At 39.6% G+C, this 19776-nt stretch overlaps 1 protein-coding gene across 1 annotated transcript; it reads right to left on the bottom strand.

Moving 5' to 3' along the window:
• Positions 1 to 1350: 1350 nt before the first annotated feature.
• On the bottom strand, positions 1351 to 19604 carry LOC106559805 (zinc finger protein 639-like). Its single transcript, XM_038560571.1, is given in 4 exon segments — positions 1351 to 1396; positions 3515 to 4086; positions 4088 to 4734; positions 19571 to 19604. Coding segments are annotated over 4 exon segments (1299 nt in total).
• Positions 19605 to 19776: the final 172 nt, after the last annotated feature.

Genomic DNA, 19776 nt, shown 5'->3' with positions numbered 1-19776 from the left:
ACATTATGTCAAGTGAGAGAAACCAAATACAAAAAAAAAAGGCAAAATATTGTATGATTCCATTTGTATGCAATATGGAGAATAGGTAAATCCATAAAACTAGAATGCATATTGGTGGTTACCAAAGCAAAGGGCATGGAGGTAGGGCCAGGAGCTGGAAATAAGGAGAAACTGCTTAATAGCTGTGGGGTTTTACTTTGGAGTGGGGAAAATGTTTTGGAATTAGATAGTGGTGGTGGTTGAAGGATATTGTAATTGTACTAGATGCCGCTGAATTGTTCACTTTAAAATGGATGATTTTAGGGGCATTTGGGTGGCTCAGTGGTTGAGCATCTGCCTTTGGCTTGGGTCGTGGCATTGGGGTCTTGGGATCGAGTCCCACATCGGGCTCCCTGCAAGGAGCCTGCTTCTCCTTCTGCCTATGGCTCTGCCTCTCTCTGTGTGTCTCTCATGAATAAATAAATAAAATCCTTTTAAAAATAAAATAAATGATTTTATGTAATGTGAACTTCACCTTAACAGAATTTGTAAAAACAAGCAAAATATGTGGTATGTTCATCATAAGTCTGCAAAATAAAATAAAGCAGAAAAGGATGATAGGAAGATGGGAGAGGGCTCTACTTCAAATTAAAGGGGACTAATATAACACTGTGTGTTAACAACTAGAATGAAAATTAAAAATGAAAAGGAATAAAAACAAATATTTATTTATTAGATGAAATTCAAATTTAATTGGAGCTCTGCAATTCATAGTATGTAGCACCCTTATCTTTAGTAAAGACATGAAGGAGATGAGATTTGCAGATGCTGTGTTGACAGTTAGACAAAGGGGGCACAGCAGATTCAGGGAGAGAAGGAAAGGCTGGGAGACTACTGAGTTTTCCAGACAGGAGATGAGAGTGAGTGGGAACAGAATGGGAGCAGTGAAGTTGCTACAAAATGGTGGCTTATATTTGAAGGTAGAGTGGATGGAATTTGCTAATGTGAGTGCAAAAGAGGAGTCTGGGCTGACTCCCCCAGGTTTTGTGTTGAATTGCTAGAAGTGAGGAAGTATCATTATTAAGACCAGAAATATGGCAGTGGGAGGAGCAGTGAAGGTCTGGGGTGGACAGAGATAAGAGGTTCACCTGTTCTATGTCAGGTGCCTGTTACACACCTGCCATTCAAAGGGGAGATCCTGGATGGAGAGAGAAATTGGCTAGAGAGTATAAATGATACTTAAAGCTACAAGTCTGGGTGAAAACATTAGTCATGAGGGTGAGTGAATTGGGATGCTGGGTGGAAGCAGGGTCCCTTCCAGGGCCACCCATCCTCCTGACCAGGGAAGCTGAGCTGGGTAAGCTTGGATCGCTAAGCCAGTCTCAATGCTTGCCCATGCACACAGGCAAGATCTCCACTGCAAGTGGAAAAGAAAGGACACTGGCCTCCCAGACCTGGTCAGGAGGCCCAGCCGATTTAGACAAATCCCAAGGAAGGAGCATAGGTTTCTGTTTCAGTTATGTGGAGATAAAACAGGGATTTTAGGTTGAATTCTTCTTGAAATGTATTTATCTGCTCACAGATGGTGACCATCACTAAGTCACTCTCAAATCAGTCACTTTATTCTTTTTTTTTAAATTTTTTTTCAATTTTTATTTATTTATGATAGTCAGAGAGAGAGAGAGAGAGAGAGAGAGGCAGAGACATAGGCAGAGGGAGAAGCAGGCTCCTTGCACCGGGAGCCCGATGTGGGATTCGATTCCGGGTTTCCAGGATCGCGCCCTGGGCCAAAGGCAGGCGCCAAACCGCTGTGCCACCCAGGGATCCCAGTCACTTTATTCTTTCATCAAATCATTCACTGTAAATAAAATGGGGCCCCTGAACTTGAACCTCCGCAGTGGGAGTGGAAGCCAGGATGTCTCAGACTGCAGTTCCCTATTCCCTAAATGAACCCATTTCCCTCTACTTTAACTACCTCTCTTCCAAAGCAATATCAGAAAAGCAGTTCTCCAATTCAATAAGGGTTCCAGTAGTGAGGTTCTGAAAGAAAAAAACCTTGACTTTGTTTCTCCTGGTCCACCAAGGCACATGGGAACCTTTCCTCACTCGTGACCATGCTCCTGCCTCCCCCTCAGCTGCTTTCTCAGAGGCAGAGTCACTCAGTCACAGTGTTCTCAAAGGCAGTGCTGCCACAAGCTCACTTTGTTGAGCAGAAGACCCCTCACTGCCCACACTCTCACCACCCCTGTGTGTGTCCAGACTTCTTGGGGATCCTTAACATCACCCTCAGGTTCGTAGAAGGACTCAAAGAACTGAGAAAAGCTGTTATATTCATGGTTGTGGTTTATTCAGTGAAAGAATATGGATTAAAGTTGGCAAAGATAAAACATACAGGGTCCAGGAAATACCAGGTGCAGGCTTGTAGTTATCTGCTTCTGGTAGAGACATGCAGACAGCCTTTAGTTCTCCCAGCAATGATGTATGACAGCAGATACAGAGTACTGTCAACCAGAGAAGCCTACTTGAGTCCTTGGTGATTTTACTGGGAGTTAGTCACATATGACTGACTGCCTGGGGGGCTGAATTTAGTCTCCATCCTCTCCCAAAAGTCAAGTTGATACTATATGGCTCAAGGCCCCCAATAGAAGTCAAGTTCTTGGCATAGACTTCCTTGGACTACCCAAGCCCCATTAAACGAAGACATTTTATCAAGCAGGATATTCCAAGAGCTTATAGATTACTTCTCAGGAGCCACAGAGGCCTTCTTTGGAATGTACAAGGTTTAGACACTTCTGGGTCAACTCTTTACTGCAAAGAGTTTTCATTTTATTGCTCTTTGCAGAAAAGTACAAATTAGCTATATAGACTTTGGTTACCAGTGGCTGGACTCTCCTTTAAAACATTTTTTAAAAGCATTTTAAACCGTTATCTTATGACTCTCCTTTGGTTTTCTGTTTTGTTTTGTTTTGTTGTTTTGTTTTTGTTTTTTCCATTTAACATATCCAAAAAGATTTATTATTTTACATTAACATTGTGGCAGTTAAAGAAAATAATCAAGTTATCTCATGGACTGGAAGGGGGCTTTTTTTTTTTTTTTTTTTTTTTTGGAAGGTGACTTATTAATTCCCTCTCATTTCCAAACCTCATCAAGCAGTCACTACATTTATGAGGTAAGTCAACTGAATGCTTGAAATCTAGATGAATTTTAAGATCTTCAATTTGTCCTGTTGAATATTCACAGTACTGACATAAATAAATCCCTTCAGATAAATGTGAATTTAAATGTTTGCAATATTCTAGCATACTTGAAAAGCCTTTCCCACAGTCATCACAAACATAGGAAAAATTTTTATTTTTTTTTAATTTTTATTTATTTATGATAGTCACAGAGAGAGAGAGAGAGAGAGAGAGAGAGGCAGAGACATAGGCAGAGGGAGAAGCAGGCTCCATGCACCGGGAGCCCGATGTGGGATTCAATCCCAGGTCTCCAGGATCGCGCCCTGGGCCAAAGGCAGGCGCCAAACCGCTGCGCCACCCAGGGATCCCAGGAAAAATTTTAGTATGTTCAATAGCAACATACCTGTTAACATTTGTATGAAGTCTACTCCGAAAACCACATACTTGACATACAAAGAAGTTTTTACATTTGTCAAAGGTAATTTTGCTTAGCAGGCTGTACTGTCCATGTGCTCTATTGTTATACTTATCACTTAACTCAATTAATTTACATGCCTGTTCATTTACCACATGGCTATGCAAGTCTTCTGGATCATTCATTTCATGTTCACAAAACTGACACAAGTACTGTTCATCACAGCTGAGCTCCTGGAAATGTAGGTAGAGTTCACTGCTTGATGAGAACTGTACATCACACTGCTCACACCAGTAGAGGTGGTCACTAAAATGGGTGTCTGCAATGTGCTGGCTGAGGTTCTCAAAAATTACTGTTTTATAATCACAGTATTTACAAATGTAGGGATCCTCTTCATGCAGTTTGGCATGTTTGATCAAAAGCATGTTGGTAGAGAAACTCTCCTCGCATACTCGACACACATTTGAATCAGTACGCTTATGCTTCAGGATCATATGCTGCTTTAAATCAGAAAAAATATTTGCTGTTGAACTCACAAAGTTCACACTTATAGAGGCCACTGCTATTAGCTCTCAGTAAAGGCCATTTTTGTTGGGCAGTCACATTCAAAGCCTGGCTCTTATCTAGAATTTTGCAAAGTTTAGCTGGTGGCTCTTCATCAGTTTGGTCTTGGAGACTCTCCAAGGAATTGTTTTCGGTCTCTAGATCATAATCTTTAGAAATTGCATGCACTTCTGCAGCAATTGGAACATCTTCAGCAGTGTGAACTTCTATAGGACTCTCCTCTTGAGCTTGTTGGTTGGCTGACTCAGGTAAGTCACATTCTTCATCACAAATTTCAATATCAGCAGATTTTTCTGTAGAAAAGGCAGTGTGGTCTAGAATTCTAAGTACAGGGTTGGGAACCAGGTAGTTCTGATTTCTACTTCTGGCCTTGATCCCATCTGTAAATTTTGGCAAGTCATTTGATGTTTCTGTATCAGAATCATCATCTTTGTTGTCAAAATATTTTAAGTCTGGTTGTCTCATAGAACAAACACTATAACAATGATCAGAAAAAATTCCATTGAATCAATCTGCAAACCTGCTTATTCCAGAGGAATCTGAGTAATGAGAAGGGTGTAATGTCTTCCTTTTTCTTTTTTTAGGATATTCATTCCTATCTTTTTAATATGGTATAATTCTTAATACTGGAGGGAGAAGAAATGAATTACAAGGAAGTTTTCACAGATGGTAAAAAATGCCTCTTTGCAATGAGATGAACTGGTTCAAACTACTCACGTCCCTAGGTTGTATGGGACCGCGGGGCCACCCGGCCAGCCCAGGCGCAGCTCCCAGGCAGCGCCGTGGCCCTCGCACTCCCAGGCTCCTCTTGCCCTGCCTGCCAGGCCCTATGACTCTTCTTTGAAGTACATATTTCTTGTTGAATAAAAGAGATAAATCATTGAATCAAGCATCTTCAAAATTTTCATGGGAAAGGTCAAAAAGTGTAACCCATATTCCACACTCATAATTAAAGATTTTATCAAAAATTCCTGCAGCACAACCAGTGCACTCTGTCTTCACCTCTGGGTTCCACTGCTATCTAGCCCTGTGTTTTAACACACAGAAGAAATGATCATGTTGGCATCTCTCAAGCAAATGGGCTACAAGCAGGGTTTTCCCACCTTTATAGAATCATTAATGAAATTGGCAAAGTGCATCATTTTAAAAAATGAAATAGAGACAAAATTTCAGAGCATCACACCTGGTAGAGATAAATCTACACAAATTTTATTTCAGTAATGACTGTATGAGTATGTGTAATTGTGTTTATGTATGTGAGAGTGTGTGGTTCGCATGTGGTGGGGGGGCATTGTGTATGTGTATGGTGTGTATAGAGTGTGCATGTGTGTGTGGTGCATGTGATATGTGGGAAGGGGTATGTGTGGAGTGGGTGTGTGCATGTGATATGCATAATGCATCTAATGTGTGCTGGGTGTGTGGTGTGTGTGATATATGCTGTATGCATGAGTGACCTGGGTCCATGGAAACAGCATGATGTGTGGTGAAGGGTCACCCCTGAGAACTTGGAGGCCTGAACTTGAACCTTGGCAAGCCTCTTAGGAGTTTCTTGATCATGTTGGATGTCATTTTTTTTAAATCTAAGAATTATAAACATAATGATAGTACCTATCCCATGATGTCATAAAATTAAATGGAAAATATCAAATATAAAACATTTAGTCCTGTACCTCACTCAGTAAGTGTCATTAGTTTTGTTATTTTCATCATTCCTGTTATTGTTATTACTATGGGACATGGTCAAATGTGTTTGGGAAACAGTCACATAGAGGACAGGATTAATGAAGCCAAGGCCCATGCCTTCCATCAAGCCAGCCATATTTTTTAGCCCTTGAAGAAGGGATGGTGGTTTTGCACAGGCCAGGCCTGTACTCCTCTTAGAGTACAAGTTCCCCTACTGGCAGTGAGTGGACTGACTTCCCAAAGCAATAGCTGACTGCTCACCTAGTCTGAGACAGTCTGCTTGCTGTGGCACTTGTGTTTCCCTCCACCATCTCCCAACTAAAAACCTTTCTTTGCTATTTAAGGTTACATTATCACTAACGAGACAGGTTGACATCAGGTATCCCCTGCTATGGAAACAATAGCCCTCCTGTGGCATTCTTGCCAAAAATCCATGACATCTATCAAATAATGAGAAAACAGCCAACAAACAAAAGTAAGCTGAGAGTCACTCAGCAAGATAAGTGAGCAGTAATCTTACCATGTGTCAAAGTTAGAAAAGACAGAGGAGTGCTCAAAGATGGAAAGATACTAAGAGCAGATGTCAATCACATGAAATACAAGATCCTGGTTAGACACTAGTGAAAAGGCTTGTGAAATGTGAATAAGGCCAACAGTTAGATTAACCTCCTGGTTTTGATAACAGTGTTATGCTTACATAAAATGTTAGCATTAGGAGAAAATATTTTTAAAATAAATATAAATGTATATACAACATACACATGTACATAATGCACGTAAACATATAGAAATATGATCTATCTCCAGTGTATTGGCTACAAGAAGCAACCGCATTTTGCCCTCCTGAGGATTTTTTTATTAGCCTGCTCTTTGAAAAATTTTGATTCTTCTACTATAATTCCCTGTTGATTGCCTTTCATTATCACAGAAAAGTAAGCATCATTTTTTTTTAAAGTTTCCTATTGCCTACTCCAGGGAAAGATCTCAAGTGGCATAGATTAATGAGGATTTATTATGATGATCATTTGTTTTCTTCCAACAACACTCCTTTTCCCCAAAAGGCCAGACTTGGGCCACACAGCCACACACACCGCCCTCCCCCTTGAGGAAGCAAGAAAGCAAGTGGCAAGAGTCTAGTATGGGCTTGCAAAAAGCTGAAACTTTTTAACTATAAATATACTTTCCCAAAATGTAAATCAAACCTTCCAAACATTATCTCCCATCGCAACCACCTAGGAAGACATTTTTCCTCTTCAGTTGTGCCATTTGTTCAATACCTAAGTCTGTATAATCTAAATAAAAGATCAAGCTTTTAGATGGAGCAAAAATTATTCCTAATGGAATCCTGACAGTAATGAATCCCTTGGTACCAAATCACTCTCATTGCTTAGCACAAGGAGTAATTGGTACTTAGGTGAGAGCTCATTTAGGGGATCACATTGGGATTAATATGAACAACTATGTTTCTTTGTGTAATGGAAGTACATTCAAGTATCAGGCTGGTAATAATTCAATAATTCATATATGCACATTATTGACAATGCTATCCTCTATCTCTTTGCTAATAAAACACAGAGTATAACACAGTGCTCATCCCATCAAGTGCCCTCCTCAGTGCCTGTCACCCAATACCTCATCCCTCCACCCGCCTCCCCTTTCACTACACTTTGTTCGTTTCTCAGTTAGGAGTCTCTTATGTTTTCACCCTGTCTAATTTTCCCACTCATTTTCCCTCCTTTCCCTTATATCCCTTTCACTATTTCTCATATTCCACGTTTGAGTGAAACCATATGATTGTCCTTCTCCAATTGACTAACTTCACTCAGCATAATACCCTCCAGTTCCATTCACGTCGAAGCAAATGGTGGGTATTCATCCTTTCTAACGGCTGAGTAATATTCCATGTATATAGACCACATCTTCTTTATCCATTCATCAGTCTAAAGACACCGAGGCTCCTTTCACCGTGTGGCTGTTGTGGACATTGCTGCTATAGACATTGCGCTGCAGGTGTCCTGCCGTTTCACTGCATCTGTATCTCATTGTAGCTGTGATTTGTATTTCCCTGATGGAAAGTGATGTGGAGCATTTTTTTTATGTGCTTGTTGGCCATGTGTATGTCTTTTTTGGACAAATATCTATTCATGTCATCTGACATTTCATGACTGGATTACTTGTTCTTTGGGTGTGGAGGCTGATAAATTCTTTATAGATCTTGGATACTAGACCTTAATCTGATGTTATTTACAGACATCTTCTCCCATTCCCTAGGTTGTCTTTTATTTTTGTTAACCGTTTCTTTTGCTGTGCAGAACCTTTTCATCTTGATTAAGTCTCAATAGTTCATTTTTGCTGTGTTTCCCTTGGCTTCATAGATGTATCTTGCAAGAAGTTACTGTGGCCAAGTTAAAAAAGGTTGCTGCCTGTGTTCTCTTCTAAGATTTTGATGGATTCTTGTCTCACATTTAGATGCTGGCCTCAGAATGAGCTTGGAAGTATTCCCTCCCTTTCTATCCTTTGAAACAGCTTTAGTAGAATAGATATTATTTCCTCTTTAAATGTTTGATAGAATTCCCCTGGAAAGCCATCTGGCCCTGGACTTTTGTGTCTTGAGAGATTTTTGATGATTGCTTCAATTTCCTCACTGGTTATTGGCCTGTCAGGTTTTCCATTTCTTCCTGTTCCAGTTTTGGCAGTTTGTGGGATTCCAGAAATGCATCCACATCTTCTAGATTGCCTAATTTGTTGGCATATATTTGCTTATAATATGTTTTTAAAATCATTTGTATTTCCTGAGTGTTGCTTGTGATCTCTTTTGTTCGTGATTTTATTAATTTCAGTCTTTTTTCTTTTTAATAAGGATGGCTAGGGATTTTTCTACCTTATTGACTCTTTCAAAGAATGAGCTCCTGATTTTGTTGATCTGTTCTACAGTTCTTCTCATCTCTATTTCATTGAGCTCCATTCTGATCTTTATTATCTCTCTTCTTCTGCTTGGTTTAGGCTTTATTTGCTCTTCTTTCTTCAGTTCCTTTAGGTGCAAGGTCAGCTTGTGTATTTGAGTTTTTTCCAATTTTTTGAGGGAGGATTGTATTGTGATGTATTTCCCTGTTAGGACTGTCTTCGCTGTATCCCAAAAATTTTGAACAGTTGTATTTTCATTTTTATTAGTTTCCATGAATCTTTTAAATTCTTCTCTAATTTCCTGGTTGACCCTTTCATCTTTTAGCAGGATGCTCTTTAATCTCCACGTGTTTGAGTTTCTTCCAAATTTCTTCTTGTGATTGAGTTCTAGTTCCAAAGCATCATGATCTGAAAATATGCAGGTGAAAATCCCAGTCTTTTGGTATCAGTTGAGACCTGATTTGTGACTCAGTACGTGATCTTTTCTGGAGAAAGTTCCATGTGCACTTGAGAAAAACGTGTATTCACTGGCATTAGGATGTAATGTTCTGTATCTATCTGTGAAATCTATTTGGTCCAGTGTATCATTCAAGGCCCTTGTTTCTTTTTTTTTTTTTTTTTTAAGGCCCTTGTTTCTTTGTTGATGTTCTACTTATAAGATTTGTCTTTTGCTGAGAGTGCTGTGGTGAAGTCTCCTACTATTAAGGTATTATTATCTAGGTGTCTCTTTACTTTGGTTATTAATTGATTGATATACTTGGAAGCTCCCACATTAGGGGTGTAACTATTCATGATTGTTAGGTCCGCTTGTTGGATAGACCCTTTAAGTATGATGCAGTGTCCCTCTTCATCTCTTACTAAAGTCTTTGGGATAAACTTTAATTTATCTGCTATGAGGATTGCTACCCCTGCTTTCGTTTGAGGACCATTTGAATGGTAAATGGTTCTCCAACCTTTCATTTTGAGGCTGTAGGTGTCCTTAGGTCTAAAATAAGTCTCTTGTAGATAGCGTATAGATGGTTCTTTCTTTTTTATCCAGTCTGGTACCCTGCATTTTTTGATGTGATCATTAAGCCCATTCATATTGAAAGTAACTATTGAAAGATATGAATGTAGTGTCATAGTATTACCTACACAGTCCCTATTTTGTGGATTGATTCTTTGGGCTCCCTGTTTCTCTTACAGGGTCCCCCTTAATATTTCTTGCAGAGTTGGTCAGGTGGTCACATATTTTTTCAGTTTTTGTCTATCCTGGAAACTCTATCTCTCCTTCTATTCTGAATGAGAGCCTTGCTGGACAAAGTATTCTTGGCTGCATGTTCTTCTCATTTAGTGCCCTTCATATATCCTGCTGGCAGTTTCTGGCCTGCCAGGTCTCTGTGGAGAGGTCTGCTGCTAATCTGATATTTCTCCCCAGATAAGTTAAGAATCTCTTGTTTCAAGCTGCTTTATGAATTTTCTCTTTATCTTTGACATTCGCAAGTTTCACTATTAAATGTGAGGTGTTAGGATGCCTGGGTGGCTTAGTGTCTGAGCGTCTGCCTTTGGTTCAGTGTGTGATTCCAGTGTCCCAGGATCAAGTCCCGTATCAGGCTCCCTGCATGGAACCTGCTTCTTCTTCTGCCTATGTCTCTGCTTCTCTCTCTCTCTCTCTCTCTCTCTCTGTCTCTCATGAATAAATAAATAAAATCATTTATTTATAAATAAATAAATAAATAAATAAATAAATAAATAAATAAGATGTGTCAAATGGTTTTTGTTGATTTTTTAGGGCGTCCTCTCTGTCTCTTCTATCTGAATGCCTCTTTCCTTCCCTGGATTAGGGAAGTTCTCCGCTATGATTTGTTCAAATATACTTTGTGGTCCTCTCTCTCTCTCAGCCTCTTCTGGAATCCCAATAAGATGAATATTCTTCCTTCTCAAGCTATCAGTTATTTCCCCAAGCCTTTCCTTATGGGTTTTAATTATTTTTCTCTTTTTCTTCAGCTTCCTTCCTTTCCATCCACTTGTCTTCTATGTCATCACTCTTTCCCACCTCATTAACCCGAGTAGTTAGAGCAGTTTGGACTGCATCTCAGTTAAAGTATTTTTAATTTTGGCCTGATTAGATCTCAATTCTGCAGTAAGAGGGTCTCTAGAGTCCTTTATGCTTTTTTCCAGAGCCACCAGTAACTTTATAATTGTACTTCTGAATTGAATTTCTGACATCGTATTGAAATCTACATTCAGCATTTCTGTGGCAGAGAGTATTGCTTCCGTTTCTTTCTTTTGTAGTGAATTCTTCCATCTAGTCATTTTGTCCAGTGCAGAGTAGCTATATGAGCGAGCAGAGTCACAAATATCAACCACAACCTAAGTAAAATACACTCTAGATGATTCAGAAGATGTCAGATACCAGAAAATAAAAGAAAAAGCAGAAGAGAACAAAATAAAACAAAAGGACTACTACAGTGAAAAACAGATTTTAAAACAAATAGTAAGTATAAAGAAAAACAAATACCAAGAAGAAGAAGAAGAAGAAGAAGAAGAAGAAGAAGAAGAAGAAGAAGAAGAAGAAAATAATAAAGGGAGTGGTGGTGAGAAAGTGGTGGTAGAAAGACAATATATTCTCCCCAAGGGGACCTAGAGGATGATCCTCTTGATTATGAATGTCTTTTGTTCTGTATGTTAGAAGATGCTCAATTCCAAATTGATACAAAACAGTAAAATTTATACAAAGCCTCCACATTGACCAGAAAAACATAAATGAGATAAAAGAAGGGGGCCAAATAGGAAGGAAGAGAGAATATAGTCTCACAGAATGAACCAACACGGTGTTCTACTTGGTTCTGGGTGTATTTTGATCTATGTACTAGATGGTACTAACTTTCACCATTATAAAACAAAACAAGACAGAAGAAACAAAAAACCAAAAAGCAAAAACCCATAACTCATATGTCTAACGAAATTAAATTGAGTATGTTGAAGGGAATCCAAAAATGAAGAATATATCTAAGACATGTCATTGTAGAAATATGAAAGTCAAAAAAGAAAAAGCTTAAAAATGAAGAGTTGGTAAAATATTGTAGTTAAGACAGGAAAAGAGAAAAAATATTGGAAATCTTGCCATTTGCAATGATGTGGATGGAGCTAGAGAGTATAATCAGTCAAAAAAAGATAATATCATCTGATTTTACTCTTATGTGGAATTTAGGAAACAAAACAAACAAGCAAAGGGGAAAAAAGAGAGACAGACAATCAAGAAACAGACTCTTAGTTATGGAGAACAAACTGATGGATACCAGAGGGGAGGTTGGTGGGGAGTTAGGTTAAACAGGTGGGGATTAAGGAGTGCAATTTGTGTGATGAGCACAGGGTGATGTATGGAATAGTTAAATCATTATATTGTACACCTGAAACTAATATATACTAATATTGAGTACTCAGTTTCAGATGTAGTGTGCAATGATTTATCAGTTGCATGCAATACCCAGTGCCCATCACATCATGAGACCTCCTTATGCCCATCACCCAATTAACCCATCATCCCACCCACCTTCCCTTCAATTACCCTCAGTTTGTTTCCTAGAGTTAAGAGTCTCTCTTGATGCCTTCCCTTTCATTTTTCCTACCCTTACTCTATATTCCTTGGTACTGTTTCTTATATTCCACATATGAGTGAAACCATATGATAATTGACTTTCTCTCACTGACTATTTCATTCAGCATAATGCCCTCCAGTTCCATCCACATTGATGTAATGGTATTTGTCCTTTCTGATGAAGTAATATTCTATTGTATATATGCCCCATATCTTCTTTATCCATTCATCTGTCAATGGACATCTGGGCTCTTTCTACATTGGGATGCAAGTGTCCTACTGTTTCACTGCATCTGTACCCTTGGTAGTAAATACCAAGTAGTGTAATTGCTGGGTGGCAGGGTAGCTCTATTTTTAACTTCTTGAGGAAGCAACATACTATTTTTGAGAGTGTCTGTACCAGTTTGCATTCCCATATGTCATTTGCAAACATCTTCTCCCATTCCCTAGGTTGTCTTTTAGTTTTGTTGACTGTTTCCTTTGCTGTGTACAAGCTTTTCATCTTGATTAAGTCCCAATAGTTCATTTTTGCCTTTGGTTCCTTTGCTTTTGGAGACGTGTCTAGAAAGAAGTTGCTGCAGCTGAGGTCACAAAGGTTGCTGCCTGTGTTTTCCTCTAGGATTTTGATGGCTTCCTATCCCATGTTTAAGTCTTTCATTCATTTTGAGTTTATTTTTATGTATGGTGTAAGAAAATGGTCCAGTTTCATTCTTCTGCATGTGGCTGTCCAATTTGCCCAGCACCATTTCTTGAAGAGACTGTCCTTTTTCCATCGGATATTCTTTTCTGTTTTGTCAAAGAGTAGTTGACCATAGAATTGAAGGTCCATTTCTGGTTGTTCTATTCTACTCCACTCATCTATGTGTATGTTTTTGTGCCAGTATCATACTGTCTTGATGAGTACAGTTTTGTAATATAATTGATATCTGGAAACATAATATCTCCAGTTCTTTCTTTCTTTCTTTCTTTCTTTCTTTCTTTCTTTCTTTCTTTTCTTTCTTTCTTCTTCTTTCTTTCTTTCTTTCTTTCTTTCTTTCTTTCTTTCTTTCTTTCTTTCTTTCTTTCTTTCCTTTCTTCTTTCTTTCAGAGAGAGAGAGAGAAAGGGGAGTGGGGAGGGAAAGGGAGAGAGAGAGAATCTTAAGTAGGCTCCACGTGCAGCATGGAGCCTGACTTGGGGCTCAATCTCAGGATCCTGAGATCATGACCTGAACTGAAATCAAGAATCAGACACTTAACCAATGGAGCCACCCAGAGACCCTTGCAATCTTTTTCAAGATTGCTTTGGTATTCAGAGATTTGTGGTTCTATACAAATTTTAGGATTGTTTGTTTTAGTTCTGTGAAAAATGATGGTGGTATTTTGATAGGAATTGCATGAAATATGTAGATTGCTTTCAGCAGTATAACTATCTTAAGTTCTTTTTAACTTTTTTATTTCTGTGGTAAAAGCCTCTCTGAAGTCTACCGTTCTTTTCTGAAGCCCAGTTAGTGTCTTCATGATTGCTGTTTTAAATTCTCCATTAGGCATATTACTTACATCTCTTTTGCTTAGATCTCTGTCCATGACCTGAACTTGTTCTTACGTTTGGGACGAATCCTCCGTTTTAGCATTTCATTCACTCTCTCTCTCTCTCTCTGTCTTTCTTTCTTGGCTGAATATATTCCATGTCTTCTTTATCCATCCATCAATCAATAGACATCTTGGGTGCCTGGGTGGCTCAGTTAGTTAAGAGTCTGCCTCAGGCTCAGGCCATGATCGCAGTGTCCTAGGATTGAGTCCCTCTGTAGGGACCCTGCTTGTCCCTCTGCCAAACTTGTGCTCTCTTTCTCTCTCTCAAATGAATAAATAAAATCTTTTTTAAGAAGTCAATGGACGTGTGTGTTGCTTCTCGGCTATTGTAAATAATGCTGCTATAAACATAAGGTTACATGTATCCCTTTGAATTAGTGTTTTTTTTGTATCCTTTGGGTAAATAACCAGTAGTGCAATTGGTAGTACTATTTTTAACTAATTGAAGATCCTCTATGCTGTTTTACAGAGTGGCTGCACCAGTTTGCATCCCACAAACAGTGCAAGAAGGTTCCTGTTGCTCCATATCCTCTCAATATCTACTGTTTCTTGTGTTGTTGATTTTAGCCATTCCAGAAGCTGTGAGCTGATGTCTCCCTTTTTAAATGTTTTATTTATATTTTAATTATTTAACATATAGGGAGTGAGGAAGTAGGGGGCAGGGAGGTGGGGAGGACCCTCACAAGCCCTGAGTGCCACCCAGGAAAGCACATGGTAACAAAATGGCCCTCCACTCTCTGAGGCTTGGAGGTAAGTAGCACTGACCAAATGAGAAATCCGTGAAGCTGCAGGAGGGCCAGCCACGGAACACACAGCAACTAGAATTGCCAGAGTTTGGGAGCTTCTGTTGATATAGTCTCGTGAGTCAACATGTTAGTGCTCCAGCTCTCCACATCTGCAGGTCCTCCGTTCTTCGCTCCCTTCTTCCTGCAGAACCACAGGAATCCCAGGAGTTCTGTGACTGGCAACCACTCACCCTGAAGAGTTAGTTTCCAAAAGCTTCAACACAAGCAGCATTGTGCTTTTTGTCTGCCCAATTGTGGAAATATTAGTCTGATGCTCGTTACAGGGATCTCTAGCAGGGAGAAGAAAATATACAAGACATTTAGGGACCCCACACATGCTTGACTGGTGGAAGTGTGGTGTGTCCTGAGCACTCTGGCTGACTCTGGACCATGGGCCCCAGGGTGCCACCTCCTCTCCTATGTGGGGAGTCCAACAACATGCAGTGACCAGGAGCCAGGCTCTGCTGTTTCCACCATTTCTAGGTATGTGGTGTGATCTCTTAGGTTACTTAGTGTTTTTGAGTCTTGCTCTCATAACTGTAAAACGGAGGCAATGGTGCTCTACAGTTAAATGAATTATGCATGTAAAGTACAGAACCTGGCTCGGAAGAAGTGCCCAACCACTGTTGACTGTTGTACCCCAGGGACACTGTGGCCTGGACACCAGGGTCAGAGAGTGTTTCCTGCACAGCTGGGAGCTGGGATTCTGCCTCTCTCCCCTCCTTTGCCACCCAGCACTGCCCCACTCTGGTAGCTAAGCCTGTTGCGGCAGGTTTTGGCCCACAAGGCTCCCAGCACACAGAAGGGGCAATGGGCTTACCCTCAAAGAGAACCGGGGGGGAGGGGGGAGAGGTGTTATGATCTGAAGTGATCCATTCTCTCCCAAATTCATATTTCAGCCCTAGTTTCCAAAGGCATGGTATTTGGAGATGGGGGGCTTCTTGCAGGCAGTTGGATTCAAATGAGGTGGGAGGTAATTAATTATTTAATTAAAAAGGTGGGAGGTGGGGGTGGGTGAACTGGATAAAGAGGGTTAAGAGGTACAAACTTCCAGTTATAAAATAAATGTCTCTTGCCATTTGCATCGACATGAATGGAGGTAGAGCGTGTTATGCTAAGCAAAATAAATCAGGCAGAGAAAGAGAAATACTGTGTGATCTCACCCATATGTGGAATTTAAGAAGGAAAACAGATGAGCATATGAGAAGGGACAAAAAGGAGAGAGGGAAATAAATCATAAGACACAACTCTAAAGAACGAACTGAGGGTTGATGGAGGGAGGTGGTGGGGGATGGGCTAGATGGGGGATGGATATTAAGGTGGGCACTTGTTATGAGCATGGGATATTGTGGATGAATCACAAAATTCTACTCCAGAAACGAGTATTGCACCATATATTAACTAATTAAAATTTAAATAATCAATAAATAAAAAGTGATAGGGGTTTAATATAGAGCATGGTAACTATCGTTAATAATTTAATTATTGTTAAATAATATTTAATATACAGCATGGTAACTACTGTTAATATTTGAAAGTTATTAATGAGTAGATTTTAAAAGTTCTCACCACAAGAAATAATTGTAACTCTGTGAGGTGATGGATGTGAATTAAATTTCATTGTGGTGATCATTTTGGATTATTTACATATATCAAATCATTTTATTTTGCTCACCTGAAGCTAACACAACATTATATGTCAATTACATCTCAATTTAAAAAGAACATTCTGAGTGTGTCTGTGGGAGTGTTTCTGGATGAGACAAATGAAATAATTAAATTAATAAAATAAAATAAAATAAAATAAAATAAAATAAAAGGTACATCATGACCCTTCAAATTGATTGTAAAACTGAATGGTACTGTTGCAATGTTTTACAAGCCTCATCTAAATCATTTTGTCCAAGAGACAATAAACAAGTCACATAGTTTTCACCTTTTTATCTTTGTGTATCAATTTTAAGTATAACATACCTGCAAACTATATGATGAGAGAGAGCAGCCGTGGTAAGAGACTCTCCTCCTTGGCCTACAGTTCACTGTGGACCAGGGGATGATCTCTGGAGCTCAAAATTCAGTGGGCACTTCCCACACCTGTGTACACCTGTGTATGTCACATTACCCATATACAGACTTAGAGATTAAAGGAAGACATGAGCCAGGAGGTGTTGGCACATATAATGACCTCCACATTGCCCCACAGATGCACACACACACCCTCACATGGACAAATGGCTGCGTATACCTGCCATTTCTCTGTTCTACACAAAATATATGACAGTTACCTCCACTGATTTCAATTTTCCCCTGCTCACCCTGGAGAGCACACTCACCACACCACTCTACTCACCAGCCACATTCAGCCAAACCAAGCTGCTGGTCAAGAACTGGAGGTGCTCGAGTGCCTGGGCTTGAAAGGGGGCAGGAGGAGCTTGTGTGTCGAATCCCTTGTGTTCTGGGAATTCCAGGCAGGTACTAGAAGCCTGGCCAGGGGTGGAAGGCCAAGCTGAGCAATTTCGGTGCAGCGTCCTTCTGGAGGAGAGTCTCTGTACTCTGCCAGAATTCAGGTGTATTTCAGAGTAACTCAGTGAAGAGGTTTGAATGGGTGGTCGAGCGGTTGAGTTGTTATTCAGTACAGCTATTTTCTATTTGCACATAGGAACTTCCTTTTTTTTTTTTTTTAATTTTATTTATTCATGATAGGCACACAGTGAGAGAGAGAGAGAGGCAGAGACATAGGCAGAGGGAGAAGCAGGCTCCATGCACCGGGAGCCCGACGTGGGATTCGATCCCGGGTCTCCAGAATCACGCCCTGGGCCAAAGGCAGGCGCTAAACCGCTGCGCCACCCAGGGATCCCTGCACATAGGAACTTCTTGAAGGTAAAGACTTTTTCTTATTCTTTTCAGTGACTTAATAAACACTATTATATGTCTACTCTTTAACTGATCTGCATGTCCAAGTTTGGAAAGTACTTGGCATTCATTTGGTCATGTGTTCCCTCCCTCCCTCTTACCACCTCTTTCCCTCCCCCGCCCTTTCCTTCCTCTTGGTCTCTTTTCTTCCTTCTTCTCCCTTTTCTTCAACTGCACCTTGGTCCAAGAGGCATTTAAGGTAACACAGAACCTGGCACTTGGTTGATGATTTGCTCAATCAATCTTTCACTGTGAATGGAGGAAGGAGGGAGGGAATAGGGAAGGCCCAACAAAGATGACAGGGCCTCCTTCGAACTCCCTCAGGGTAGGTTTCCAGCCCACCATTTAGACAGACAAATACTTTTCCTGTCTTCCCTATTTTAACCAGTCCTTTAAGTGCTCCAGAGGAGGGCATCTGAAGTCAGAGTCAGGTAAGATGGAGAAATGGGAAGCTGTCTTCCTAATGGCCCTAAAGAGCATGAGTCAGAGTCCCTGTCTTCCTTCCAAGTTCTCTATTCCCAGCACCTGTCTGGGTAGGGAGACCCCAGATCTCTAGGCACACCAATGTTACCTCCAGGGAAAAGCCCCACAGGCCCCCAAGGCCCCAGCTCTCTGGACTGCCCCTTCTGAGACTTCACTGTAATTTTGTCATTTCTAGAATGATAAATAAAAGGAATCATACAGTACATGACCTTTTGAGATTGAGAGTGATCCTTTGCATAATTATCTGAGCTCTACCAAAGTTCGTTGCCTTTATCGATAATTCATATGTTTTTACTGCTATGTAGAATTCTCTGGTATTCTATGGTGCTATTCTATGAATCCTATTCTCCAGTTTGTTTAACCATTCACCTACCAACGGGCATTTCAATTGTTCCCTGGCTCTGGCTGTTACAAATAAATATGCCATGAATATTTGTATATAGGTTTTTTTATGAACATAAGTTTTCATTTCTCTATTTATCTATCCTGAGGCCTTTATCTCAGGAATATAATTGCTGGGTTGTAATGTAAGTGCATATTTAGTATTGTAAAAAATTGCCAGACTCTTTCCAGAGTGGCTGTACCATTTTACATCCTGACCAGCAATGAATAAGTGATACAGTTTTTCTTCATCTTCACTAGCATTTGGTGTTATCACTACTTTTTATTCTAGTCATTCTGCATCTCATTGTGGTGGTGATGGTGGCATCTCATTGTGATTTTCATTCCTACTTCAATAAAATAAACATGAATGTCTTTTCATGTCTTTGGCTTATTTTTTAAATTGGATTGTTTATTGTTTTACCACTGAGTTTTAAGAGTTCTCTATGTATCCGGTGTCAGATACGTGGTTTATAGATTTCTTTTTCTGTCTATACCCTGTCTTGTCATCCTCCTAAGATCTGCAGAATAAATGTTTAATTCTTGCAAGTTTTGATTTAATGATGTTTTCTTTTATGGATTATACTTTTATTGTTATCTAAGAACTCTTCACTAAGCCTGAAGTCCTAAGAATTTTCTCCTACATTTTTTTCCTAAAATGTTATAGTTTTGAATGTAATTTTTAAATCTGTGATTCATTTTGAGCTGATTTTTGTGTAAAATATGAGTAATTTTTCAAGTAAAGTGTATTCATCTACTAATAAATTATATATACCCATGGTAGGAAAATTAGCATATGCATAAAATTACAGAGTTACAGAAAATTAAGGATTTTCATAATCCTAGCACTTACAGAAAATCATTTAAGAAATCATAAAAGTTACATTTAGATGTTTGTCCTTTCAACTTTCTTTTTCTTTTGTTCTTACATGTATTTGGATCCCTTCCAATTCCTTTTGAAGATGGAGAGAAGTTTTGAAAATTAAACTTAGAGGTTAAATAGAATTTTATTCTCTTTCTTTTTCATCCTTTGGTCAGTTTTGCTGGTTAGAAAACTAAGTTTTAGAGAGGATAAGCAACTTGCCTTCAGCTGGAAAGACACAGTCGGAACTTACTCATCTCAGCCTGACCACTTACCTAGCCATCCATCATTCACTGCACCTTGCTCCATACTGGACTAAATTACAACAAACAACAAGGACAACAGCAACTGCTAGAGCACAGCAAAACAGGAAGCAAAGTTCTTTGTGCCAGATTTGCGACTGTCTGGGAAAGCAGGATCTAACCCATAGTGAGGTAGTGTGTACCCTAGCTCAGTCTTGGCCTGGAGGTCTAGAAAAGGT

This window comes from Canis lupus, chromosome 16, assembly GCF_011100685.1.
Source record: "Canis lupus familiaris isolate Mischka breed German Shepherd chromosome 16, alternate assembly UU_Cfam_GSD_1.0, whole genome shotgun sequence".
Lineage (NCBI taxonomy): Eukaryota > Metazoa > Chordata > Mammalia > Carnivora > Canidae > Canis > Canis lupus.
This window is presented reverse-complemented; position numbering and strand designations above follow the sequence as displayed.